The 25148-nt window shown below is 37.8% G+C and overlaps 5 protein-coding genes and 1 pseudogene across 6 annotated transcripts; 4 read left to right on the forward strand and 2 right to left on the reverse strand.

Annotated features, from left to right (window-relative positions):
* Window positions 1-1684: 1684 nt before the first annotated feature.
* On the forward strand, window positions 1685-9223 carry LOC106428454 (annotated as a pseudogene).
* Window positions 9224-9799: 576 nt separating this feature from the next.
* Window positions 9800-12744, forward strand: LOC106366042 (protein AMEIOTIC 1 homolog). 2 transcript variants are annotated; one of them, XM_013805594.3, is made up of 9 exons: window positions 9800-9995; window positions 10204-10568; window positions 10647-11054; window positions 11127-11294; window positions 11374-11431; window positions 11518-11601; window positions 11684-12012; window positions 12102-12201; window positions 12373-12744. In XM_013805594.3, exons 2-9 carry the CDS (start codon window positions 10216-10218, stop codon window positions 12460-12462), a joined length of 1590 nt encoding a protein of 529 aa, XP_013661048.2. In that variant the 5' UTR covers window positions 9800-9995; window positions 10204-10215; the 3' UTR covers window positions 12463-12744. The 2 variants fall into 2 exon arrangements, with proteins under 2 accessions (XP_013661048.2, XP_048595395.1); XM_048739438.1 differs by having other exon boundaries at window positions 9810-10099.
* Window positions 12745-14525: 1781 nt separating this feature from the next.
* On the forward strand, window positions 14526-16877 carry LOC106366044 (calcium-dependent protein kinase 12-like). The gene is given in 6 exon segments (NM_001315894.1): window positions 14526-15054; window positions 15597-15740; window positions 15813-15965; window positions 16034-16317; window positions 16417-16641; window positions 16720-16877. Coding segments are annotated over 6 exon segments (1461 nt in total). The 3' UTR covers window positions 16846-16877.
* Window positions 16878-16890: 13 nt separating this feature from the next.
* LOC106366043 (cleft lip and palate transmembrane protein 1 homolog) lies at window positions 16891-20151 on the reverse strand. The gene is made up of 12 exons (XM_013805595.3): window positions 19764-20151; window positions 19546-19692; window positions 19347-19461; window positions 19179-19273; window positions 18980-19083; window positions 18638-18675; window positions 18300-18535; window positions 18135-18228; window positions 17870-18060; window positions 17576-17795; window positions 17326-17493; window positions 16891-17237 (listed from the first exon to the last, which is right to left on the reverse strand). Exons 1-12 carry the CDS (start codon window positions 19980-19982, stop codon window positions 17083-17085), a joined length of 1782 nt encoding a protein of 593 aa, XP_013661049.2. The 5' UTR covers window positions 19983-20151; the 3' UTR covers window positions 16891-17082.
* A 684-nt stretch (window positions 20152-20835) lies between these two features.
* On the forward strand, window positions 20836-22745 carry LOC125577735 (vesicle transport protein SFT2B-like). Its single transcript, XM_048739439.1, has 6 exons — window positions 20836-21113; window positions 21527-21580; window positions 21757-21830; window positions 21934-22051; window positions 22187-22245; window positions 22425-22745. The coding sequence occupies exons 1-6, from the start codon at window positions 20964-20966 to the stop codon at window positions 22501-22503; spliced, it is 534 nt and encodes a 177-aa protein (XP_048595396.1). The 5' UTR covers window positions 20836-20963; the 3' UTR covers window positions 22504-22745.
* Window positions 22746-22792: 47 nt separating this feature from the next.
* Window positions 22793-24815, reverse strand: LOC106366045 (26S proteasome non-ATPase regulatory subunit 14 homolog). The gene is made up of 6 exons (XM_013805597.3): window positions 24563-24815; window positions 24235-24412; window positions 24077-24158; window positions 23520-23696; window positions 23257-23424; window positions 22793-23164 (listed from the first exon to the last, which is right to left on the reverse strand). Exons 1-6 carry the CDS (start codon window positions 24690-24692, stop codon window positions 22973-22975), a joined length of 927 nt encoding a protein of 308 aa, XP_013661051.2. The 5' UTR covers window positions 24693-24815; the 3' UTR covers window positions 22793-22972.
* Window positions 24816-25148: the final 333 nt, after the last annotated feature.

The raw sequence follows: 25148 nt of genomic DNA on the forward strand, positions 1-25148 counted from the left end.
CTTTTTCTCATTAGTAAATTATCGAAAGAAGGAAAATCTTCATATTTACTACATTATTGATACTATTATTCATTTTTACTACCAATAAAAAAATATTTTCAAAAAAATATTTTTCAATAAGAAGCAAAAAGCTCTTATATTCTTGTTATATATATACATATAATAATAAATAATTATTTAAATAAATATATAATTTTTTCATATTTTCGAATTATACTATTTCAAATTCAAACTTTTTATAAACAATTTGTTTTTGAATTTTCATTTTGAAACTATTTTTAAAAAGTTCAAATATTTATTTATATATTTATTAAAATCTCAAGTTCCACATTCTAAACCATATCTCATCCTTCAATTTTAAACCATAAATATAAATTAATTAATCATCCCTTATATACTAAAGCACAAGTCACTCAACAAATCAAAATTTGACATGTGGAAAATATTTACAAAATAAAAAAATCAATTGAAAAAATAATAGTTGGAAAAAAATAACTATCTAACGGTTTCTAAATAACAATTCCACAAATCCACGATCTTGCTCCTTTGTCCATGATCTTTTTTCCATACTTATATATTTCTCAGATCTGGAAACAAACATCTGAAAAACTCTCATCGATCATAACAAAATTAAAAGGTCTATACTCTTTTTAGTTTCAAAACTCTAATCCATAATTTGAGGCGTAGAAAACAGATGCCACCAACCTATATCCCCTCTATTTGTACGGTTTCATTGACTTTTAGAGAGCACTACATATATTTATCAAAACCAGTTTAAAGCTTGGAAGGTTCTAGAGTCAATTTGGTAGATTTGCATTGCTGGAGATATTCAACCAGAAACAAAAAGATTTTGGATAAAAAAGGAGGAAGATAGAAAGAAGACGTGGTGGGATTAGAAGAAAGGCTTTGGATAAAAGGTGAATACCCTTCCACTAATTCATTACTAAAGAATCGACTTAATTATATTGTTGTTTTCCTGTACAATAGATTGAAAACATCCTTCAGACTATGTGAGTACTTTGCTACTGCCTTAGAGTTTTAATTATTCAAATATTCAGTAAAAAGTTTGTTTATGTACAATTAGGACAAGAGAAACATGACCTGTTTAAGATGGCAAAATCAATATTTCATTGGAAGGCTGCTTAAATTCTAAGACAAAATTAACATAGATACGTAGTAGCAGCTACGTGTTTGTATTATTGTAGTTCTTGCAGTAACTTTGTTTGTATTAGCAGCTACGTGTTAGTAGCAACTTTGATAACTTGATTATTTTACCGTTTGATTTGCTTTCACGATATGATGTTTCTCTGTTACATATGATTCTTACTGTTTACAGATGGATATACTAAATAAATGACTAGATGTAATAAACTAAGAAGCATAGATTGCATGCTAAGAATTAGGAAAATATGGAAAAAGAACAAGACATAAAAGTAAAGCAGGAAAGCATCAAAGTAATATTTGTATCCAACAAGCTAATTAAAATAAATTTAACAAAATTTAAGAAAATCTAATTAATTATAATGTGTTAATACTTATCTGCTGATAAATCAAAGTTACATGTCATTTTTAGTTATATGTAATTAAACATTTACTTTACTTTTATTTGTAAGCCAAAACTACTCCCATGCGCAGCATGGGACCAATACTAGTAGATTTATAAATATGAAAAATAAATGGTACGATAAATGAGTTATTTTTGGCAATTTTTCAAAACAAAATCAAAATAAAAAACTATAGAAAAAGAGAAGGTTAACGGAAACAGGTAAAGTCTATTGAAAACGACGGTTCATGGTCAATCGGGAATCTCTGGGAGAAAACCTCAATCATGGAGTCGTGAAGGTGAAGGAGATTCCTTTTGCTTACGCTCTGATTCGATCTTCGTGATCGAAAAGCCCTAGTTTAGATCCTCCCGATTCAAGCTAAGGTCCGTCTCTTTCCCTTCCACTTCAGAATCAACTCTCTCAACTGATTTGAGCTTTTCACTTTCGAAATTTTTGATTCATTGCACCGTTGCTCAATACCAATTGATTTTGTTGTGTGATGCGATTACTAACGCTGTGCAGAAGCCAAGCAACTTCAGACGATTGAGGGAGAATTAGGGATTTGGTTTTGGTGATGACGAGCTTTCGTGTGGGAGGGAAGGTAGTGGATAAGGTTGATTTACGTAGGAAGAAACACTGGGCATGGCGTTTGGATGTTTGGCCCTTTGCGATTCTCTATGCTACTTGGCTGACTATGATAGTCCCCAGCATAGACTTCACTGATGCTGCCATCGCGCTTGGTGGCCTTGTTGCTTTCCACATCTTAGTCTTGCTTTTCACTGCGTGGTCTGTGGATTTCAAGTGCTTTGTCCAGTTTAGCAAGGTTAAATATAGTTTGATGAGTCCTGGTTCTTGTAACTGTTATTTAAGTTAAAAGGTTTATGATGGCACTGTGTGTATATTGATTCACAGGTTAACAGTATCGATCAGGCAGATGCGTGTAAAGTTACCCCAGCCAAGTTTTCTGGTTCTAAAGAAGTTGTGCCTCTTCATTTTCGTAGCCAAGTGAGTTCTTTCAAGACTTTAGACTGTATAGTTAAGCTGCCGCTATAGGAGTGAATGGTATAGCTTTTGAAGTGAATTTACCAACACTAATATGTCTCTCTCCTCGTAGTTTAAGGAACTTAATCCCTTTACTATTTGAATCCTCTTTGGCCTGGAAGTGCATGATTATTTCGGTAGCTTACTTCCCATCTTTCCAACAGTCTTGAGTCTGTTCCTGTTTGCAGTTGACAGGTTCCGCATCTTCGGAGGACATGGAAGAAATTTTCTTTGACTTCAGAAAGCAGCGGTTTATATACTCAAAAGAGTTAGGAGCCTTTTCCAAGCTTCCTTACCCCACAAAGGAAACATTTGGTCATTATTTAAAATGTACTGGTCATGGTACAGAAGCTAAAGTTGATACTGCCACTGAGAAGTGGGGAAGGAACGTGTAAGTCAACTTGTTGTTTCTTTATACATGTTTTTATGGACGAGTTTATTTTCACATGTGTTTATAACCATTTCACTCTAAGGCCGATAGTTGATTTTTATTGGCAGTTCTTTTTCAAATGCCTCTTGTATTGTGCTGTCATTTTTTTTATTAATGTGTCTAACCAAACACTTTTTAAAACATTTTTCTGATGAATATATCCAAAGTGGATATCGGTTTGATACTTTGTTTCTGCTTGTCGCAGATTTGATTATCCGCAACCTACATTCCAGAAGCTGATGAAAGAAAACTGCATGGAACCATTTTTTGTGTTTCAGGTATCGTTTACTTTTGTAGTGAATGGATCTTCTAGTTATTTTTTTCTTTCTATTGGCTATTATTGCTCTAAGTACTGTGTTTCTTCCATTTGCAGGTTTTCTGTGTGGGTCTTTGGTGCTTGGATGAGTTCTGGTATTACAGTGTGTTCACACTGTTCATGCTTTTCACGTTCGAGTCAACAATGGCAAAAGCCCGGCTGAAGACATTAACCGACCTGAGACGTGTTAGGGTTGACAGTCAGACTGTGATGGTCTATCGATGCGGGAAGTACGTAATCGAATAACACCCAAGTTTACCTTAAAGATCGTTTCGGTTATTACTGTTGTGTCTGAATAAGTCAAATTTTAGGTGGGCGAAGCTCTTAGGTACAGATCTGCTGCCAGGAGATGTTGTGTCCATTGGGAGACCTTCAACTCAAACGGGAGGAGAGGATAAGACAGTACCAGCGGACATGCTTTTACTGGTAGGAAGTGCTATTGTAAATGAAGCCATTTTGACTGGCGAGTCAACTCCCCAGTGGAAGGTACTTTCTTTCCTTAATTTCATCTTTGTTTGTTGGCTTTTTCAAATTTATACTCGCCAGACTTTGAGATTTGAAGAGTTTTAGAACTGTAACATTGCATTTTATTAAATTTGGTTCATCGTACTTGTCATTTTGACTATTGCATCAACAGCTTCTCTCACAATATGTGTATAGATTCTAGTATCTTTGTTTGAAACAATGAATCTTCATATTCATTATTAACTAGTGAGAGCTATACTTACTTCACTATAGATATGTTACCTATGTTTTACTCAGATTGTATGATGGCGATTATAGGTTCCAATTGCTGGCGAAAGATCGGATAACAAATTATCGATCAAAAGGGGTAAAAATCATGTTTTATTTGGCGGGACCAAGATCTTGCAACATTCACCTGACAAGGTATTTTCGTCCCAACAATATTAACCATTTCTTCTTCTGTGCTTTCTCCTAACCTGTTTAATTCTAATTAATTTTTGGGGTCAGTCATTCCCTCTGAAAACCCCTGATGGTGGCTGTCTAGCTGTTGTTCTCCGAACTGGATTTGAGACAAGCCAAGGAAAACTAATGAGGACAATTTTGTTTTCTACGGAGAGGGTTAGGGATCTTTCCCTTATTTGCTGTTTCAGTTCAGCAAGTTGTAAATTTTATTTGTTCTGATCTTTTCGGTAACAAAATTAGGTTACTGCAAACAGTTGGGAGAGTGGTCTGTTCATATTATTTTTAGTTGTATTTGCCGTGATAGCAGCTGGCTATGTTCTTGTAAAGGTATGGTCATATTTTTTCTGAATCTTATTCAAATAAAATCTATTTATACTAGTGATGAGAAACTCCTTTGCAGGGTCTTGAGGATCCTACACGGAGCAAATATAAGCTCTTGCTAGGCTGTTCACTTATCATCACCTCAGTGATCCCGCCCGAATTACCTATGGAATTATCCATTGCTGTCAATACGCATTACTTGCTCTTTCACGTCGTGGGATATTCTGCACAGAGCCTTTTAGGATCCCTTTTGCTGGGAAGGTAGCCTCACTTGGCTATTTGCTGGTCTTTAGAACCCCTGATGATTAATTGTATTGTTGTCTTATTGGTCTCACACTCTCCCTTTGCTGACAGGTTGATTTGTGTTGTTTCGATAAGACTGGTACACTCACGTCAGATGACATGGTAAGGTCAAGTGAAGTTTGGGGTTTCTGCTTGCTTGATTTTGTTTATGGTAAACTCATTTTCGTTGCTTCTTCGTAGGAGTTTCGAGGAGTTGGGGGCTTGACTGATTTTGTAGAAGCAGAGACTGATATGAGCAAGGTTCCTGTACGCACATTGGAGATTTTGGCTTCTTGTCATGCCTTGGTCTTTGTAGACAACAAGCTGGTATGGACATCTGAATTTCTTTTCTTTTTGGCCTAGAGAAATTTATCAGTTTTACTGCTGTTCGTCTGAGAGAATTTATTTAATCTATTTTGTTGCATAAATTCGTAACACCAGATTTATATTCTCCAAAAAAACTCTTTTCGTACATGTACACAATGTTTTTTCTAATCCGACATTTGGCAATGCTGTATACTTCTTACTTTAGAAAATTTGAACTAAATGTTAGTGTACGTATGTGATACATGCTACGTTTACTCATGGTCATCTTTCTGAGACTGCTTGTACTTTGCTTTTGCATCATTAATCATTATTTCAAAAATCTATCATTTTTTACTCTGTTTTTCAATTCTTACAGGTCGGAGATCCTCTTGAGAAGGCTGCACTTAAGGGAATAGACTGGAGTTACAAGTCTGATGAAAAGGCCTTGCCAAGAAAGTAATTATTTACATCTTATCCTATTGTTCTGACTCTTTGTGTATGGTAATTAGCCTTGTGAATACTATGCATATATATTTTGAGAATAAGGACTACAATAAGGATGCGTACTGCATTGAAAATAGTGGTTTCTTCTTAAAAGTTGATGTGGCGAGGTTCTGTTTGTGGTTATCTGTTCCTGTGGAGCCATATTCAGGCACTTTGACTGGGGATTATGTAAATTAAAGTTAACATAGAAAATGTTAGTTGATAGGACTAACGTTAGGGATAATGCTTTGGCTCTGCTGCAATTCTCTTACTCATTCTGTGTCTTGGCATCTTGCGAACCTATCACTTTCTTTGAAGCTGATGTTATATACACCTTTATTGTTTCGCCCTAAATATCTGATAATCCCTAGTTCTACTTGATCTTGAATAATATTAATGTTTGTAACTTATATATTATCGATATAAAGATCCTTCTGCCCCACAGATAAATAAGTTTTTTTTTTCACATTGTAATGTTATCTGCCGCAGGGGAAATGGCACCTCGGTGCAGATTATGCAGAGATACCATTTTGCTTCGCATCTTAAGAGAATGTCAGTTATCGTTTGTATTCAGCAGGAATATTTTGTGTTTGTGAAGGTCTGTTTAATTCATTAATTCTCGTAGACTAAAATTTTATCAGTAAATCCAGATCTAAATATTGGATGCTTGTATTTAATTTCTTTGACAGGGTGCACCAGAGACCATCCAAGATAGGCTTGTGGATGTGCCTGCTTCATATATCGAAACATATAAGAGATACACACGCCAAGGATCTCGAGTTCTAGCTCTTGCATTTAAACGACTTCCTGATATGACGGTAGTTACGCTTGCTCTCTCCCTCATGATCCTGTTGGCTTCTTGAAAAAACTTGATGCATGTTATTTTGCCTAGCAAATTGTGACGGTTATACGCATTACAGACGTAGACAATAATAGCCTCTCACTGCTCTTCTATTGATAAATCGTTAATGTACAACCTAATTGATAATCGTTAACGTACACATGCTTTCAAGTTTTACCTTACATGTGTTATAATGATAACCAGGCTAGTGAGGCTAGAGAGATGGACAGAGATGCTGTCGAGAGTGACCTTACTTTTGCTGGATTTGCGGTAATGGCACAATGGTTTAGGCAGCTTTAGTTTCTTCATATATTTGAATTGTAATTAATGGTCTGGTATCAACGTTGGTTCATAATGACTTAATCATGCATCACAGGTCTTCAACTGCCCCATTAGATCAGATTCAGCCGCCGTTCTCTTGGAGTTGAAGAATTCATCTCATGATTTGGTAATTTAGAAAATATAATTGAGTATAGATTATATACCTCTGGTTCTTTGATTTCCGTTTTTTCAGTCGCCATCTCTTTTTTCAGGGTGTTCATTCTTTCTTTAGTAATTAGATACACGGGATGTCTTATCCTATTTTCATGATTTCAGGTGATGATTACTGGTGATCAAGCATTGACAGCTTGTCATGTTGCAAGCCAAGTGCATATTGTATCAAATCCAGTTTTAATTCTTGGTCAATCAAAACCTGGTGACAAATACAAGTGGGTGTCACCTGATGAGAAAGAGATCATACCCTACAGGTGCAGTCAAATTTAAGAACAGTTTATGTAGAAGTAAAGCTTATTCGTATTCTCATCTTGTACACAATCTTACGTAGTCGCATGAAACCAGCAGTATATGTTGTGACAGTAGTCCCACTGTTACTTTTTTTGTGTAGTTTGCTCTGCTATGATGATTGCTCAAGTAAAAACATCTGATACTTAGATGATTTCTCTCAATGTCATTCTCCTGCATCTCACTGAGATCCTACCTTGTTTTTGTGTTCAGTGATAAAGAGATCGAAACCCTTGCAGAGACCCATGATTTATGCATTGGAGGTGACAGCATTGAAATGCTACAGGCTACATCTGCTATTTTGCGAGTCATTCCGTTTGTCAAGGTAAATACACCTTATAATCTCTGTCACTCGGTTTATTATTTCTTATTAGCTATATACATAATAGAGTCTGACCCTCGAAACATTTCTCTCTTCAGGTTTTTGCGAGAGTTGCTCCACAGCAGAAGGAGCTAATCTTAACCACTTTTAAAGATGTAGGAAGGGGAACTCTGATGTGTGGGGACGGTACTAATGATGTCGGAGCATTGAAGCAGGTAACGCATATAGAGATTTGATTCAGATGCCAAGCAAATAAATGATTCATATGCTTTATTTTATTTCTTTTGATTCGATTTTTGTTTGTTTACATTTCCAGGCGCATGTTGGAGTAGCCTTGCTGAATGCTGTACCTCCCTCCTCAACGGAATCGTCTAAAGATGATTCAAAGTCAAAGAAGCCCAAACCACCATCAGAACCAACAATCAGCAAAACCGCAATTCAGAACGGGGAAGGGTCATTGACACCCCAAAACCGCCACCTAACTGCTGCAGAACTGCAAAGACAAAAGCTAAAGAAGATGATGGATGAACTAAACAGTGACGAAGGTGATGGCAGGTCAGCTCCCTTAGTCAAACTTGGAGATGCATCAATGGCGTCTCCCTTCACAGCCAAACATGCATCGGTCGCCCCAGTGACGGACATAATCCGACAAGGTCGTAGTACCCTTGTGACGACTCTTCAGATGTTCAAAATCCTCGGTCTGAACTGTCTCGCCACAGCTTATGTCCTAAGTGTTATGTACTTAGACGGTGTGAAGCTCGGTGATGTCCAGGCTACAATCAGCGGCGTATTAACAGCTGCGTTTTTCCTCTTTATCTCTCACGCTCGACCGCTACAAACCCTCTCTGCAGAGCGACCACACCCGAGCGTCTTCTCCCTCTACCTCTTCCTCTCTCTCCTCGGACAGTTCGCTGTTCACATAACCTTCTTGATCTACTCGGTCAAAGAAGCTGAGAAACACATGCCAGAGGAATGCATCGAACCAGACGCCACATTCCATCCTAATTTGGTGAACACAGTGTCATACATGGTGAGCATGATGCTTCAGGTTGCGACATTCGCTGTGAACTACATGGGACATCTTTTTAACCAGAGTATCAGAGAAAACAAACCCTTCTTCTACGCGCTCATCGCTGGAGCTGGGTTCTTCACGGTGATCGCGTCTGATTTGTTCAGGGACCTGAACGATTCGCTAAAGCTGGTTCCGTTACCAGAAGGTATGAGGGATAAGCTTCTCCTGTGGGCTTTGCTGATGTTCGTCATCTGCTACTCGTGGGAACGGTTCCTCAGGTGGGCTTTCCCTGGTAAGATTCCTTCGTGGAAGCATAAACAAAGAAGTGTCGCTGCAAATCTGGAGAAGAAGAAGAAGGTATAATATTAAGAAGAAGAGACAAAACAGGTTAGGTTGAAGGTAATCAATCATCGAATCCATACATTTATAAAACTCGAGAGTATTTGGGGAGCTTCGAAGTCACATGAGAATAGGTCTTAAGACATTTTGTTCGCTGTTATAGTTTAAGGTTTCTTCTCATCTCTTGTTATTTTTGTTACTACGCTCTAAGAAGCAAAAATACATCCCTCACATTCTTTGAACTGAATACAAGGGGTTTAACATTAGTCTCTACAATTGTGTGTTGCTTTTTTTTTTTTTTTCATCTGATAATATTCATTCATAGGTGAACATGATTTGATCATAAGCTGATGGATAACATGAGATCTCCAGAAACAAGAGTCCAAAGAAAGGCAACTAAAATCCACAACGGAGTAATTTACCAACACAACACTACGAAGACATAGAATCTACCTTAAACACCTCAAACTAAAACATCTAAACAAAGGCAAAGTACAGTCCAATGCAATAGCCTCCTAAGTAGCCGCAAGCAGTGATTTGGATATATCAACGCTGTCTTCGACCAGCCAAATGAGACATCCACTTGTAGAACCGAAGACACTATGTCTTCTCATCCCAGATCTATCGCTGCTGCCTTAGGCCGGCCAAACGATAGCATCTCTACAATTGTGTCGTTGCTTCTTTGTTCCACTTACTTTTTAACAAATCACGCCTATTTGTGCAAATAAACAAAAGACGACAAAACACAATCTTAGCAAGCAGGTAAATTGTGTGAAGGTCCACGGTGGATCAAAGAGATTCGACCACGCGTCTTTACACCATTGGTTCTCATACTTTAATGGTAAAACAAATTATAAATTATTATTTTTGTAACAAATAACGGCAAAAAATTGAAAAGGGGGAAGAGACGATTCTAGGGATTTTTGGCGGCTTTAGGGCTCTCTCCTCGACGCTGCAACCACTTTCACGGCCCTTTTCATTTCCTCTGCTTTTACTCTGGTCTGGTCAGGTCCTATCTTGTCTTCTTCGTCTCCACATCGTTCCCAAGGTGTTGCCCCGATCTCAAATTCTCTAGATTTTAGCTTTCGTATCATCCAATTTCAGATCGCGATTCACACACGGCGTTGATTTCAATGCTTTTGATGAGATAAGGTTCACACCGTCTCGCTGTTTAAAAAAAAAACAATGTCGCATCATTGACTCTTTGTGTTATCAATTTTAGACCGACTCTTAACTCGTGTTTCATTTGTTGACAGGGCTATGTGAGAATGTCTGACAAGATTACTCCTCGTCCGATTAGGCTGAAACGCTCCACTATGGACCCCTCTTTCGTTTCTTCATTCACCTCCTCCGGTAAAGCCGCCTTGGTCAAAGTTAAGTTAGAGCATGCCAAGCACGTGTCTTCAGAAGATGACACCTCATCATCATCAGGGAATAAAGCCTTGGTTGCAGTTAAGTTAGAGAAGGAAGAAAAAGAAGAAGAAGAAGAAGCTGGTCTCCTCGTGACGACTACCACCACGAGGAGACCCCCGAAACGAAAAAGACTCGCTGATTTAGTTGAACGATTTGAGAAACAGAGAACTAGCCAGCGAGGTTTGACCACTCGTTGGAACACCGAAAGGTAGATAGATAAAAAGACTTAACCTTTAAATACAATTCATGCTTAAGTCAAGAGCTTTTGTCTTTTGTTTATTTAAAGGATTGATTTTTCGGAGCAAGTGATTGTGGATGTGTTGAAGGAGAAAGGCGCGTCTTTTGATGCCCCTGTTTCACGTTCCGAGTTAAGAGCCTCAGCTCGAGGGAAGATTGGTGATACTGGGCTCTTGGACCATTTGCTGAAGCACATTGATGGGAATGTGACTCCCGGTGGTGCTGATCGGTTTAGGAGGTGTCATGATACCGAAGGAACTATGCAGTATTGGTTAGAGAGTGCTGATTTGCTCAAAATAAAACGTGAGTCTGGTGTTCCTGATCCGAACTGGGTCCCCCCTCCTTGGTGGAAGCTTCAGGGTGCCAACGGGGTTATTAAAATTGAGCCTGGGGTTGATGATGATGAGCCGTCTGCGTCTACTTCAGAGCTTAAGGAGGAGATGGATAGGATGAAGAGGTAATAATGTGGTTGCGATTATTATATAAGTTTTTTTGTTTTTGGAGTTGAGATGTGATTGATAATATGCAGTGAGATCAAAGAGCTTGTGTCTGAGTTGGCTTTGATTAAACGTGAATGTGGGATTACTGATCCGGATTTGATTCCCCTTGCTCAATGGAAGATTCAGAGTTCGTCACATTCACATGAATCTTCTGCTGTCTCCTCAAAGCTTAGGGAAGAACTTGATCAAATCAAGAGGTAATATTCTTGCAATATTCTAAGCTTTTCTGTTTTTTTTTGTTTTGAAGTGTAATCTCATTTTCTTTGCGATATGCAGTGATATCAAAAAACTTGTTTCCAAGCCGAAGTTACCAGATCATGCTGAGGCAAATGAGGTGACTTGTTGAGATCATTTTAATTGTTTGTTCAAGGAAGACGAGCATATAATTAGAGACTCAGAGCTGTTTGCATTTTTCTCCAGAAACTATTTAAGGAGATTGTGAGTTGGAAGGTAAAGACCGATAAGCAAATTGCTGAGATCTCAAAGTCGTTGACATCAACACAGGTATAAACCAAAAACAAGTATAATATATCTGTTTGAAGCTTCTTATCTGGGATGTTCTAACCTAGTAAAGCTTTTGTTGCAGGGCATGGTTAAGGAACTAGTTTCGTGGAAAGATAAAGTAGAACAGAAGCTGGTGGGAATTTCAAACACTGTGCAGGCAAACGGGACCAATGCCTTCAATCCAGCTCCTCAAAGCTGGGAGCATATACTGCATAATGCTAACTTGGATGACTTTACAGTTAATGGTTTCGAACCATGGGATGTTGATGCTGACCTTATCGATGTTCTGCCAGAGGCTGTCAGGCCTGATAAATACTCGCTTCCACCAAATGCTCGCAAAAGCTCTTTCCAAGACCATATGTGGTTTGAGGAACAGTCAGTGCTCAATTCCGAGATGCAAAGGACAGAGAGGTTAGAGTTGTTGCTTGGTTTCTAGGTCCCAAGAGTAGGCTTTATGGTTTGTTGTTGTCTTAAAGTAGTTTTTTTGCTTCCATATGTAGCTGCATGACCAGAGGTGATTCCAGAAGCTCCAATCAGGACAAAACTGAGATGCGTCCATGTCCAAGAGCAGATATTGACGACGCAAATATTGTTTCTCAGGTACGGTAGTAATCAAGCATGTTGTAGAAGCATTAGTGAGTTGAATTTGGATGATCAATTTTGGAAAATCTTCTAGCCACTGGACCCTTGTCGTTGCCCTTAAGTAGATGTCACTTTCCCCACCCTCTCCCATCTTCTCACAGCGTTGGCTTCACATGATGTTTTTTACAGGAAACACTGAAAGAATTGGTGAATTGGAAAGCTAAAGCGGAGCAGCAGCTAATGGAAATGTCAGACGCTGTCCGTGCTCTACAGGGATAGAGTCAGAAACACACACTAGGCAGATGAATGATGGATTCACTTACATAGATTCCCTTGGAGACTTGTACAGGGTTTCTGCTTTAAAAACAACAAAAGGAAAACAAAGAGAGTAGAGATCAAAGTAGGCATCTGGAAAGTTTATTTAGGAAGAGGTAGAAGTAAGATCCTCTACATGAGAAGTGATATTTGAAGGTAGAGAAACTTTTAAAGTTTGCTGTATATTCTCTCTGACCAACGACTCTCTTATTCAACAAGTTTTTGAGTAATCCATATCTTTGATTATTGTTCGCTAATTATCAAAATATATACATAGCTAACTCGTTTGTGTTATGAATGAGAGAATATGGCCCGAGACAGTTGTTAGAGGGGGCCAGAAACGAATGTTTAGTATGATTTGCATTATAACTGTCTTTGTGGAGTTGAAGTTGTAAAGCTTACTCCTTTGTGGTTCTGTGCAGTAGGTTGGTCTCTCATATAGTAGTTAAGGGCAAAAAAAATGGAAGGAGTGTTGAAACTTTAATTGGTTTCTCATAATTTACTCTCTAATCTTAAGTAGGTGTGTATTAGCTAGAAATGATAATGGAGTAACTAAGCCATATATATGATCAAAGAATTAAAAGCTTCGTTAAGACCAAAGTGGTTGTCACTATCGTCCATATCACAGCCTCGTTCGTTGTCCTCATACGTTATTTTAATTTTGTAATGATTTTAATGTTTAGCAAGTTGTTGTGTAGTATCTTAAATTCTACAAACTCTATCCTTAATAAATCCCTACAAATGTTTTCCATCATCTTCACGACCACAATTTGAGCTTCAGTTGTAACATATATTTCATTTTCTAAGTTTTTTGGTTGTGTAATATCTTTCCTAGTTGGCAACTTGGCATTTTATGCTTGTTTTGAATGGACTGATCACCACCTTTTCAATGTTCATATGGTAGATTTTTTCAATATCTATATGTTGATTCAGTCAATACATACCCTATATCTCGTCTTTGTTAGTATTTAATAAGATGGATTAATGATAGTATAACAACTGTAAGCTAAATAAAATGAAAACTGTGATGTTTCGATTGAAGGTATGTAATATTCCCTCATATATCACAATATATGATATGAGATTATAGAACATAGATCTTAAACGCTTTGGTTATAGATACGGCTATGGATATTGATAGATCAACAAGTAGAGATAAACGCACATAAATAAACAAGAATGCGTGAAAGAGAACTGAATGAAAATGGACGGTTTCAAATCTTGTTCTTTTTCTCTTCTATCCTCGAATTTTTTTTGGCGTTTATAAAACGTGCATAAGATGATTGGAACCCTTTGATTTGACTACTAGATGAATCAGGTTTAGGTAAAAACAAAGAACAATGAAAACCTGTGAACACGTTTCGCCATTATTCAATGTCCTAGTAAGCACCTGGATACCTATCCTGACAAAGTGGGAAACTTTATACTTGCCATCAACTGAACTTACCTTTTATTGTCAATAAAATAATTAATTAACTCATAAATATTGGCTAATAATTAATTAATAGTAACATTTTCTACTAAATTTTTTTTTCTGGCGAAGAATTTTGAGATTATTATAAATCGGTATCAGTTAACACCTTTTGGTTCAAAAATGAAGGAAAAATACTTCATTTCAAGTAAAACAAGTCATGACTTTCCATTTTTTCATTTTATATATAAAATTTTCAAATAGAAAACCTAAGACATCATTATTGTTAAAATATAACCAAGTGTCCCCAAAGAATTCTGAATTATTTTTATTTTTATCTGACAAATTATTTTCATATTTCATTATTTTGTGTTTATTTATATTCCTTCTTTATTTTTATTATTTTCATAGATATTTTCAGCAACACTAATCATTCATTCACCAAAAAGTGGTTCATCTCTCTCTCTCCTAATAACTTCTCAAAGTCACTTCTCTCTCTCTCTCTTCAATGCCTTAAAGTCAGTGTCTTTCCTTCAGACAAGAGAGTTTCCCTTCTTCTTCCTCCAACTCTGCTTTAAAAACAAAAGAACAAAACTTCAAGACTCTCTCAAAAACCATGGCTAACAAATCAAGAACCAGATGGGTTCTCCCTTACACAACCAAGAACGTGGAAGACGATTACTTCCTCGGTCAAATCCTCGGACAAGGACAATTCGGAACCACTTTCCTCTGCACCCACAAAAAGACAGCTCAAAAGCTCGCCTGCAAATCCATACCCAAAAGGAAGCTCCTCTGCCAAGAAGACTACGACGACGTTTTGAGGGAGATTCAGATAATGCATCACTTGTCGGAATTCCCCAACGTTGTCCGCATAGAAGGTGCCTACGAGGATACCAGCAGCGTCCATATTGTGATGGAGCTCTGTGAAGGCGGCGAGCTGTTTGATAGGATCGTGAAGAGAGGTCATTACAGTGAGAGGGAAGCAGCTAAGCTTATCAAGACGATTGTTGGTGTTGTTGAGGCTTGTCACTCCCTTGGTGTTATGCATAGAGATCTCAAGCCTGAGAATTTTCTCTTTGCTTCTTGTGATGAAGATGCTTCTCTTAAGTCTACTGACTTTGGCCTCTCTGTTTTCTGCAAACCAGGTTTTGATTTGTGTTGTCACTATTTTTTAAAAAGAAACTCTTGTTTGGTTAATGATGTTATGAGTATCTGGTTAGAGCTACTTGATGATTTTAGCTTGTTAAGAGTTCTCTCTCTATTATGTTGTTTTATATTAGTAGCATCAGACTCTGAATGATTCTGTTTTTTTCAGCTTTATGTTCTCTAAAATGATCAAATGGGATGGTTTTTAAGACTGTTACAACTTACAACTGAGTTTATGTGTTTGTTGAATAAGATAAATGTGGTTTAAAGCTAATAGTATCAGTGACGGCGGTCTAGTCACCCGCCTAGTCGGCAATCCTCTAGGTGTTCAAAATATTGCTCATCCGCCTAATCAATAATCCTCTATAAAACACCTAATTATTACATAGCGATTTTTTAAACATTTGATTAGTATTGTTTAAGATCTAATCTTTTAAATGTTGTGACTGTGAGTTTGTGTGTTTTAACTGCATTAGTTAATTTTTATATGGAGCTCTAGTTCTTGGACACACAATCTTTGAATTTTGTTTTTATCTTTCAGGGGCAACGTTTTCAGAACTAGTTGGGAGTGCATACTATGTAGCACCTGAGGTTTTACATAAGCATTACAGCCGTGAATGTGATGTGTGGAGCGCAGGAGTTATCCTCTACATTCTCTTATGTGGTTTCCCTCCTTTCTGGGATGGTTAGACTTTCTTTCTCTTCATAGAGTTTCCATCAAGTGCTTACTCTCTAATGTGTCATGTCTTGAATCCAGAAAGTGAGTTTGGCATCTTCAGAAAGATTCTACAGGGGAAAATAGACTTTGAGACAAGTCCCTGGCCTAGCATCTCAGAGAGTGCCAAGGATCTTATAGTGAAAATGCTCGAGAAAGATCCAAAGAAAAGGCTAACTGCTCATCAAGTGTTATGTAAGTTGTCATCTTCTGAGCCTTTAGCACACAATGGTGATTGATTGATGCTTTCTTAATTTTTGTAGGCCACCCATGGATTGTGGATGATAAGGTTGCTCCAGATAAACCTTTGGACTGTGCAGTACTGTCACGCTTGAAGAACTTCTCTGCAATGAACAAACTGAAGAAGATGGCTTTCCGAGTCATTGCAGAGAGACTATCTGAGGAAGAGATAGGTGGACTCAAAGAGCTGTTTAGGATGATAGACACAGATAACAGTGGCACCATCACATTTGAAGAGTTGAAAGACACTGTGAAGCGTGTTGGTGCAGACCTTATGGAATCAGAGATCCAAGAACTCTTGCGCTCAGTAACTAACAACAACTCTTTTCCTTACTATTATTAACTTAACAAATATCTATCATCTTCTCATTGTGTGTGTGTGTGTGTGTGTGTGTGTGTGTATCAGGCTGATGTTGATGAAAATGGATCAATAGACTATGGAGAGTTTTTAGCTGCAACAATCCATTTGAACAAGCTGGAGAGAGAGGAGAATCTAGTGGCTGCATTCTCTTTCTTTGACAAAGATGGAAGTGGCTACATCACTGTGGATGAGCTTCAGCACGCTTTGAAAGAGTTTGGTATAAACGATTCACATCTTGATGAAATGATCAAAGACATTGATCAAGACAATGTGAGTAATAGCTTCACAAAGATCTTTACTGTTTTTTTTTTCATTATGAAGATGCTTATGGAGTTTTGGTTTTTGTAGGATGGACAAATAGACTATGGAGAGTTTGTGGCAATGATGAGGAAAGGAAATGGCAGTGGAGGGATTAGCAGGAGAACAATGAGGAACACTCTCAACTTTGCAAATTGGAAAGTAGCCTCTTCCTGATGAAGTCAATGAATGGCTAAAAACTTGAGTGAATGTTGACATTAATAACTTTAAACAAACCATTAGTAATATTTAATGCGTCTTGAGAGTTGACAATAGTAACTTTAACAAAACATTTCCAAGTGAAAAATAAAATCTAATAGAAAAAAATTAAGAAACTATAACTTTTATAAGTGTAATAAAAATCAGTTTAAAGAGTGGTAAAAAAAACAAAAAATAAAGGAGGAAGAGAGAAACTTAGTTTGTTTTCTTGTTGTCTTCTTCTTCTTGTTTCTCAGTGATCAACTTCTTCTCTGCAGTTTCATCCTCACCTCCAAAACCGAACTCGTTAACACGTGTCTTGTCCACAGGGTAAACCCACCTTTGGTACAAGTATATCAAGAATATCACATCTGAAACACACACAGAGATTCATTAGAGAGAGTATTTTGCTAGATCTGAATCCAAAGTACAGAGAGTATCTTGCTCGATTTAACTCACCATCACGGAACACAGAGAGCCGATGCAGAATCGGCATTTTGATGACAAAGGCAAAGAGATCATCGATAATGGTGTTGAGGAACTTGTAAGTCATCTGTCTCCATGGTAGATGAGCCACTGACTTTAGCTTATAGTTGATGAATAGCTGAGGACACATCATGATGAAGCCTGCAAAACACACACACACAAACTCATCACAATGAGAGAATCTCAAAACATTTTTTTTTTGAGGATGGTGAATGGTTTTTACCGAACATGTAGACACAGCTTGTTAACGAAGACAAGATCCATGAATACCAGCTCTTGTGGCGCTCGTAAGCGAGAGAGTATATAGATAATCCCACCACAAGGAGGAGGAGCACATAAGATAAGAATTTGATGGCAATGTCATCATACTCTTTGGTTTTGTTGCTCGCGTAGGATTCACGGTCGTGGAACCTCAACCTTGGAATCATTCCACTTCTATCAACCTGTCAAATGTTTGACATGGTTTAAATTTAAAGTAACAATATCCGAGATGCTCATTGTAAATGTTATTAAGTACCTCTATACGCATGGCTTTCCCTATCTTCCAGAACTCAATGCAGACACCAACACCGGAACTAGCCAGTATCATCCATGAAGTGTCGTTGTCAAGCAGGTAGAGGAAGATGACGAACTGACAGATGAAGTTCAGCACAACGGACTTTGCAGACAGTCCTTCCATGGATTTGTTCTTGTTCCAGAACTGGATATCTACAGGGTAAGCAACAAAAGATAAGCAACACACTTTAGGAAAGAAGCTGGCTACATGTTGGGTCTTAACTTACCATTTTTGAATGCTAAGAAGTCAAACACAGAGTGAAGCATCGAAACACACATCGTGATGCCTAACAGATAGGGATTGCCTTCCAGAAACACCCTCTGCAACACAATCAACGTGTTTACAGATCATATTCATAGGTTCATGTGAAACATTTAAGACTAAGAGTTACCTTAAGTTCGTCGGATTCACCATCAAGCATGCTTCCGTAGCTACGCTGCATCTGGAAAGACTGATCAACTTGCTGAAAGAGCTGCCACTTCATCATGCTTATGGGGCTTATCTCCAGATTAAGTGGTACTTCTGAGACGGTCTCATTGATTGGAATCATCTTGTCCCTTAGCAGCCAAAACTCATTGAAGTAAATGGTGGGATAGTAGTTTCCAGAGGTAGGTTCTACCAGCAAGTCTGTACATCTAAAGTTAAGTACAACATAGAGAGTTGCGTAAAAAACCAAATAATAATAATAATAAGCATATCATCCGTTTGCCAAAACAAATTGAAGGATACGTGGAGCAATGTTTGGAGGTACACCGTTCTGTGAATAGCTGTCACAAAATTGAAAAGTAGATATTAGACTATTAGTAATGGAGTCAAATTAATCTAATACCGACAAACAGCCAAAAAGAATAATAAGCACGCCATCAACTCCCAACTGTTTTAATGTTATAACCATTGATGATAAGTTTAATTACTCTGTTAAATCATTTGGAGAATAAGCAGAATCATATGTACATCAAGATAGCAAGTGAATCCATCATCGTTATCTTTATTAATTCGTTTTTTTATCTGCAATGATTGTTTCTAGAGTTCCAAAATTATAATACTACAGAAAGTACAAGAACGACTTACTGAGTAAAATCATCAACCAGGTTAATGGTGACATTCGGTTTCCAGAGAGATACCCATTCCACAGGGACTTCTTCCTTCACTTCAGAGTTCTTATCAACAACTTTCTGCAAAGCATTGGCTTTGCGTTAGTTCATTATCACAAGACTATAAAGTCCATAACACAAAACTATATACAATGTTTATTTCCACATAGTCATACCTCAGCTTCTGGTTTGGATTCATCAGAGTCTTTGGGACTACCCAAGAGACTTTTCTTCTTATCAACTTTCCGCTTTGGAAAGTAAGTAGCAACAGCTGAAAAATGAAAAGACAATCCAACTCAGCTATTATTGATAGTTTCTTTTTAATAAAAGGAGACAAGTCTTACGGTGTGTCCTGCCAAAACTATTAAGAGGCTGATACTCAGGATCACTAGGGTCTATAGGGAAACCAGACCGAGCAAAGAAGACATGAGCATACAGACTTCCATTATTCTGTAAAGTCTGTAAACAACACAACATAACAAAAGTTAGTAAACTCAATGCAGCAGCTTCGTAATCATGTAAGTTTTGTTTTTTTTTTTAAACCTCAGATGGATAATAGTTGAGTGACTTTGTCCTAACACTCTCTGGAGTCCACACAGCATAAGGTATATTCGTCTCATGCCAATAAAGCAAACCTTCGTTACTAAAGTCACTGAACTTCTCTTGCTCTGTAAGATAAAACCACATATCCTGCAAGACAAAAAACAAAAATAAAAAATTTGAAAAACCCTGATTCTCTATGAATCTCAGTTTGTTATTACCAATGATTCTCCTTTGTGGAAGAGATTGGTCATGAGGTGATGAGTCTGAGACGGATCCATCGGTTTCTGCTTAGGCGAAAAGAACTTTGAAGCAAAGTACCAGAACACGGCGATTCTAATGATCCCTGAGATCGTGGAGCCGAACCCTCTCTGCTGCTGCTGAGGTTGAGCGCCGCCCGCATCTGCCACCGCCGCCGTTTGTGTTACCGGCGGGGCCATGTTATTGAATCGAGAGAAGGGAGGATGGATGCTTTCGAGATGTGGAAGTCGCCGAGAAGATCGTTGTAAAGCAGAGTTGGATTCGATTTAGAGAAATATTTAAGGGAGATTTAATTTATTTTATTTTATTTGTTTTCGGGTTATGATGATGACGAAGCTCTTCCAATGTAATGCAAGTAACAGTGTGACACACACACACCATGTCTTGTCATGACTTAATGTATATTTGCATTTAAAGACCTCTCTATTTTAGATACTTTACAATTTTCCCCTCTATTTTTAAATTTAATATATATCCCCCTAGAACTTTGATTTGATATTTACAAAAACTAATGTTCTTTTCTTTCTTTCTTTTTTACAACAAAGAATTTACAGATTGATGTTGACTCTGTAAACCAAGTTGATAACTCCGCATCCATGTGAACGACAAAAGACTATTGTTTCCTAGCATTGCGTGCTAATCTATCCGCCCGAAGGTTACAAAAACTAATGTTCTAAAAACTATTTTTTTTTAAATCCGATATATGCATCTAATATCGGTTAAAATTATTTTAAAACGATTAAAATTGGTTAAGATAAGTTTAAATAGACCTAGATTGGTTTAAATATGTCAAACCTAATATTAGGATAAATCCATAAAATTCTCTAATTTATATTTTCATATGCCTGTTTTTTATAATTAATTAAAATTTTATAATTAAATTTAAAAACTAAAATATATAATAAAAAATGTAGATAAACAAAAATTATATGAGAGAAAATACAGTCTTAATGGGCCCAGAGTTAGCCCATTTATATTTTGAAATAGAAAACCCAATAATAAAGCCTCTTTCTTTCTTTTTGACTACAATGAAGGAGGACGAAGAAAGCTTCCTTCATTTCTTCACTTGAAAGCATGGCGTAATTGTGGAGCTGTGAGATCTGAGCAGTTCCTAATACCTCACCTAGCAACGAAGAAGAGGTTAGGCTGCTGGGGAGATCATGGAGAAGATGAATCATGCGTTTGAGAAGATGAAGATGATGGTGGGTATGGAGGTTGAAGAGGAGGAGCAACGAGCTGCGGAGGAGGAGGAAAGCTCGCTCTCTTTCATGGATGATCTTAATCGCGATTGCGCTTTAACCACCAAACAGGTTGCCCACCTTTCTTTTTGAAATGCGTATTGTAACGATTGATCATGTTTCACGGAATGTGACTAAACTTGGTTAGATAAGAGTTTGAGTGAGTCGAAGATAAGAGTAGGATCCATTCTTGCATGCATGTATACTTTGCTTTTTTTTTTTAAATGGTAAACCATTCCCCGAGAGAGAGAGAAAGTGAAAGTCCCGGTGGCCACGTGCGTGGAAATATGGTGTGGTGCGGATTTGAACTCGGGTCCCTTGGGGATCCACGGAACGCTTTGACCACCCGAGCACAGACGTAGTTTGCTTTTATTCACTGTATATGTCTATGGAGTGGCATAGTTGTCTCGTTTACATATGTTGAAATGGGTTTTATCCTTTGGCTAATATGTTTTTTTTTCTACGTGCGTTTCCATGAAAAACAGAGATTCTATGGCTTTGCTATTTGCTTGTCAGCAGGATTGACCTGTACACTTTTGGTAAGTGCAATTCTTATCCATCTTAAAAGAAGGGAATCTTTTTCTTTAATCATATGTGACCTTTTGCTTTATTTTTCTTTTTCTCTGGAAATTTTTTGGTACTTTGCGTAGTAGTCTTGGCTCCTTTACTAGTGGTGATGTAACTCTTTATCGTTTTGCCTTTGTGACCAATTCAGTCAATGCTTGTTTTCTTCAATCCAGTCAAGTTTGGCATCACATTCACTCTTGGAAATTTGATGGCACTTGGGAGGTCCGTATTTGGATTTTTGGTTTAGCTTCAAATATTGGATTTGGTTAAGTAAGTCTGCAGTGTGGACAAGTATTTTAAGTTTCTTCTCCTTTTTGTATGGCAGCACAGCATTCCTTATAGGCCCACAGAGGCAGGTCACGATGATGCTTGACCCAGCTCGTATCTACGCTACTGCTTTGTATCTAGCCAGCATTATCATTGCCTTGTTTTGCGCTCTCTATGTAAGTTCGGGTTTTCAATTAAATCTTCAGGAGGATAGGAAATTTCCAGAGCATAGTTTGGTGGTTAAAAGTTAAGACAAAGTTGTGAAAATTCGTTATTATATATAAACATCTGTCAATTTTCTTTCTGTACAGGTTCGTAACAAGCTGCTGACTCTGCTGGCTATCATTCTTGAGTTCTCTGGTCTTATTTGGTATGTGAACTGTTATCACTTTCTCATATGCATTCATAATCTAGTTTCATGATTTTACTTAACAGAACATATATTAGCCTGAACTAGAAATGCGTTGGTGGACTGAATGCTACTTATATGGTTTCTGACTCACAAGATCTGTCATTCGTGGTGAATCCTTATATTCTTTAAAACTGCAGGTATAGCTTGAGCTACATCCCTTTTGCAAGAACCATGGTCTCAAAGGTCTTCATGACTTGTTTCGACACCGAGTTTTAAGCAGCGCTCTATTCAAAGATTCCAAAACCACTGTGCTCTGTTTGAGTGACTGGTCTATATTCAAAGCCGGACTTGTTTGATGCCCGAAGACCGCTAATAGTCCATGCCCTGTGGCTTGCCTTTGGAGCACGCTTTAGTTTCTGTTTGCTTCTTAACATGAAGCTCCCGTCTTCACAAATCCTTTGGCACAATTTTGTATACTAACCACCAAGATATTAATATTTTAGACGTTTTGATTCCTATTTGCTCTAACATTCTGAAATTTCAGCATATTTAGTTCTGAAAGAAATATAAATTAACCCATGGCCTTAATGAAAAGAACGAAGTCAGATAGTACAATACAACCTTATCAAGTGCTAGGAGATAAAACATAAAGAGAAGATTCAACAGAAAACACAGAGACGCAGAAGAAGAACAAAGCTCAACTGATTGAAACAGAGTACTACTGGCAAGCGAGTGAAGAAGCTCTCTAGAAGACAACAGTATCAAGCATGGTGCCTAGTGTCTGAACAATGTTGGAAGACATCAAGTTGGAAACATGTTCTTCCAGATGCTTCTTTGCGTCTTGTCTTCCCACATTCACGATAGCCAGTTTCTCTGGTGACAACTCGTCCTCTTCTTGTACCGCCTTGTTATATTTAGCAGCCAAGCTCAACATTTCCTGTTTAACACCCAGAGAGACAATGTTAATGAACATGATGTGACATGTTTGAACAAGTATAAAGATTGCAATCTACTCTGTTTTATCTTTACCTGAACGGTCTGTTCGTTTGTCTTGGAGTGAGTGTCAAAGCGTCTTAGCGTCAGGCCATCTGTCCATTTCTTCTTGTGGAGGTTTAGTAACATCTTCTCCTCGAGCTCGTTCTTCCTGTAGTTGATGGCTATTGAGTAATAGTGTCTGTTCAATCCATGAATCAATGCCTGCATAGTAGTATCCAAAAGTAAGTATCAGAGAACATCCTTTGATATTGTTCCAACTTCAAGAAAAAAACATGTTTCACAATGTGAACCATCACCTGGATCGATGGTTTGTTCAAGTGTCCAAGGTTGGACGTTGTTTGACGAGGCTCTTGCCCAAGCATAATGGTCTGCGGGTTAATCGAGCGGAAGGCATCAATCACCACTTTACCCTTCACACTCTGAATAGGATCAACCACCACAGCTACAGCTCGCTGGTTCAAAGCTTCAAAACTCTACAAAAGCACAAAGATGTTAAACAATGAATATGCATAATCTAATCCAAACTATATACACAAATTCTACAATGGAACCCCAAATCAGAACAAGGTATAGGACACAATGGAGTAATACTGAGACACTAATACAGTATGGAAGACAATGTTCACTCAATGAGATTGCATCACCAAGTATCAACAGATCAAACGCACATAGATGTCAACTATAAACATACATAGTCCAACCCAAACTATAAAGATACACAAGTCTTATACACAATTTCCACAATAGAAACCCAATCACAAGTCACAACAAGGTATAGGACGCAAGGAGTAAGATTCAGCCATTAACACAGTATACATAGACCAAGTATCAACTCAGCAAACACAGTACATACCTGTTGAGTATTAATATCAACACCGGAAAGCCAGCAGCCAAACCCAGGATGCGAATGATACCAACCCACCACCATTTCAGGTCTGAAAAACAAAGATCCAAACCAGGTTTTGTTATACATTCTATAAAAAGTAGATTGGTGAAAGAGACTTTATATACCTGCCAGTCTGTTTAAGCATGTCAAGCATATTAGTCTGGAAAACATGATCAACAGCTTCAACACTAACACCAGTCCCACTCTGAGGCATCGCGAATACATCCACAACTCTCACAGTGTACTCATCCACGAACTCTCCGAGCATCAATCCCATCACCTCCATCGGAACTCCAGCTCTTCCTGCGATTTTCACAGGCACCATCACAAAATCACTACGCAATCCACGTGGCACTAACTAATATATCTACGAATGAGATTTAGATCGATAATCACGTAAAGCGAAACGAATCCGAAACCCTAATTGGAGGTTAGGGATTGATGATTATTTACCGTGTTTGAGCATCTTGAGGAGGGCGAGAGAGGAGATGTAAACCTGCTCCGAGGTGTCGAGAGTGGGAGAATCTGGAGATGCGTGGCCTAGACCGCCACCGGCGCCGAATATTCGCTGTAGTCTCTCCATGGTTAGAACAAATCAATCGTCTCTTCTTCGTCTGGGATCTTATAGAAAAGCTCGAGAGAGAGAGAGAGAGAGTTTTCTTTGTTAACAAGACAAGACGGAGATGGATCATTAAGCGAAAGTATTTACATCTAAGTCCTTGTATATTTTACTTTGTTACTTCTGACCCCAAATAAATAAATAATTCCATTGCCCACCTGTTAATTCAGAAGCCAAAATTTTGAAATTGAATTTAGCTCAGTTATATTTCGGTTAATTCAGTTTTTCAAATTTGTTATAGAATTGAAAATATATTTTCGGTTAAATTTCAGTGTTAATTTGGTTTGAAAAATTGGAATAAATTGATTTAGTTTAAAATGCTGATTGCCAGACCGAATTAATAACCAAATAAATGTTGAAATGTGTCGATCGGTCATAACCGAACATGAACCAAAAACTAAATTTCGGTTCAGCTTCTTC

Source organism: Brassica napus, chromosome A9 (assembly GCF_020379485.1).
Source record: "Brassica napus cultivar Da-Ae chromosome A9, Da-Ae, whole genome shotgun sequence".
NCBI classification, from domain to species: Eukaryota; Viridiplantae; Streptophyta; class Magnoliopsida; order Brassicales; family Brassicaceae; genus Brassica; species Brassica napus.

What these genes read in the sequence shown, in the direction of transcription:
- LOC106366042 (XM_013805594.3), top strand. Translation starts at nt 10,216, where the DNA reads ATGTCTGACAAGATTACTCCTCGTCCGATTAGGCTGAAACGCTCCACT. An exon ending in ACTCGTTGGAACACCGAAAG is followed by an intron (nt 10,569 to 10,646) that starts GTAGATAGATAA and finishes GTTTATTTAAAG; the next exon opens with GATTGATTTTTCGGAGCAAG. An exon ending in GAGATGCAAAGGACAGAGAG is followed by an intron (nt 12,013 to 12,101) that starts GTTAGAGTTGTT and finishes TTCCATATGTAG; the next exon opens with CTGCATGACCAGAGGTGATT.
- LOC106366043 (XM_013805595.3), bottom strand. Translation starts at nt 19,982, where the DNA reads ATGGCCCCGCCGGTAACACAAACGGCGGCGGTGGCAGATGCGGGCGGC. An exon ending in GTGAATCCGACGAACTTAAG is followed by an intron (nt 18,229 to 18,299) that starts GTAACTCTTAGT and finishes ATTGTGTTGCAG; the next exon opens with AGGGTGTTTCTGGAAGGCAA. An exon ending in CTTCTTAGCATTCAAAAATG is followed by an intron (nt 18,061 to 18,134) that starts GTAAGTTAAGAC and finishes CTTACCCTGTAG; the next exon opens with ATATCCAGTTCTGGAACAAG.
- LOC125577735 (XM_048739439.1), top strand. Translation starts at nt 20,964, where the DNA reads ATGGAGAAGATGAATCATGCGTTTGAGAAGATGAAGATGATGGTGGGT. An exon ending in GCGCTTTAACCACCAAACAG is followed by an intron (nt 21,114 to 21,526) that starts GTTGCCCACCTT and finishes CATGAAAAACAG; the next exon opens with AGATTCTATGGCTTTGCTAT. An exon ending in AATTTGATGGCACTTGGGAG is followed by an intron (nt 21,831 to 21,933) that starts GTCCGTATTTGG and finishes TTTGTATGGCAG; the next exon opens with CACAGCATTCCTTATAGGCC.
- LOC106366045 (XM_013805597.3), bottom strand. Translation starts at nt 24,692, where the DNA reads ATGGAGAGACTACAGCGAATATTCGGCGCCGGTGGCGGTCTAGGCCAC. An exon ending in CCTCAAGATGCTCAAACACG is followed by an intron (nt 24,413 to 24,562) that starts GTAAATAATCAT and finishes TGAAAATCGCAG; the next exon opens with GAAGAGCTGGAGTTCCGATG. An exon ending in CAAACGAACAGACCGTTCAG is followed by an intron (nt 23,165 to 23,256) that starts GTAAAGATAAAA and finishes GGTGTTAAACAG; the next exon opens with GAAATGTTGAGCTTGGCTGC.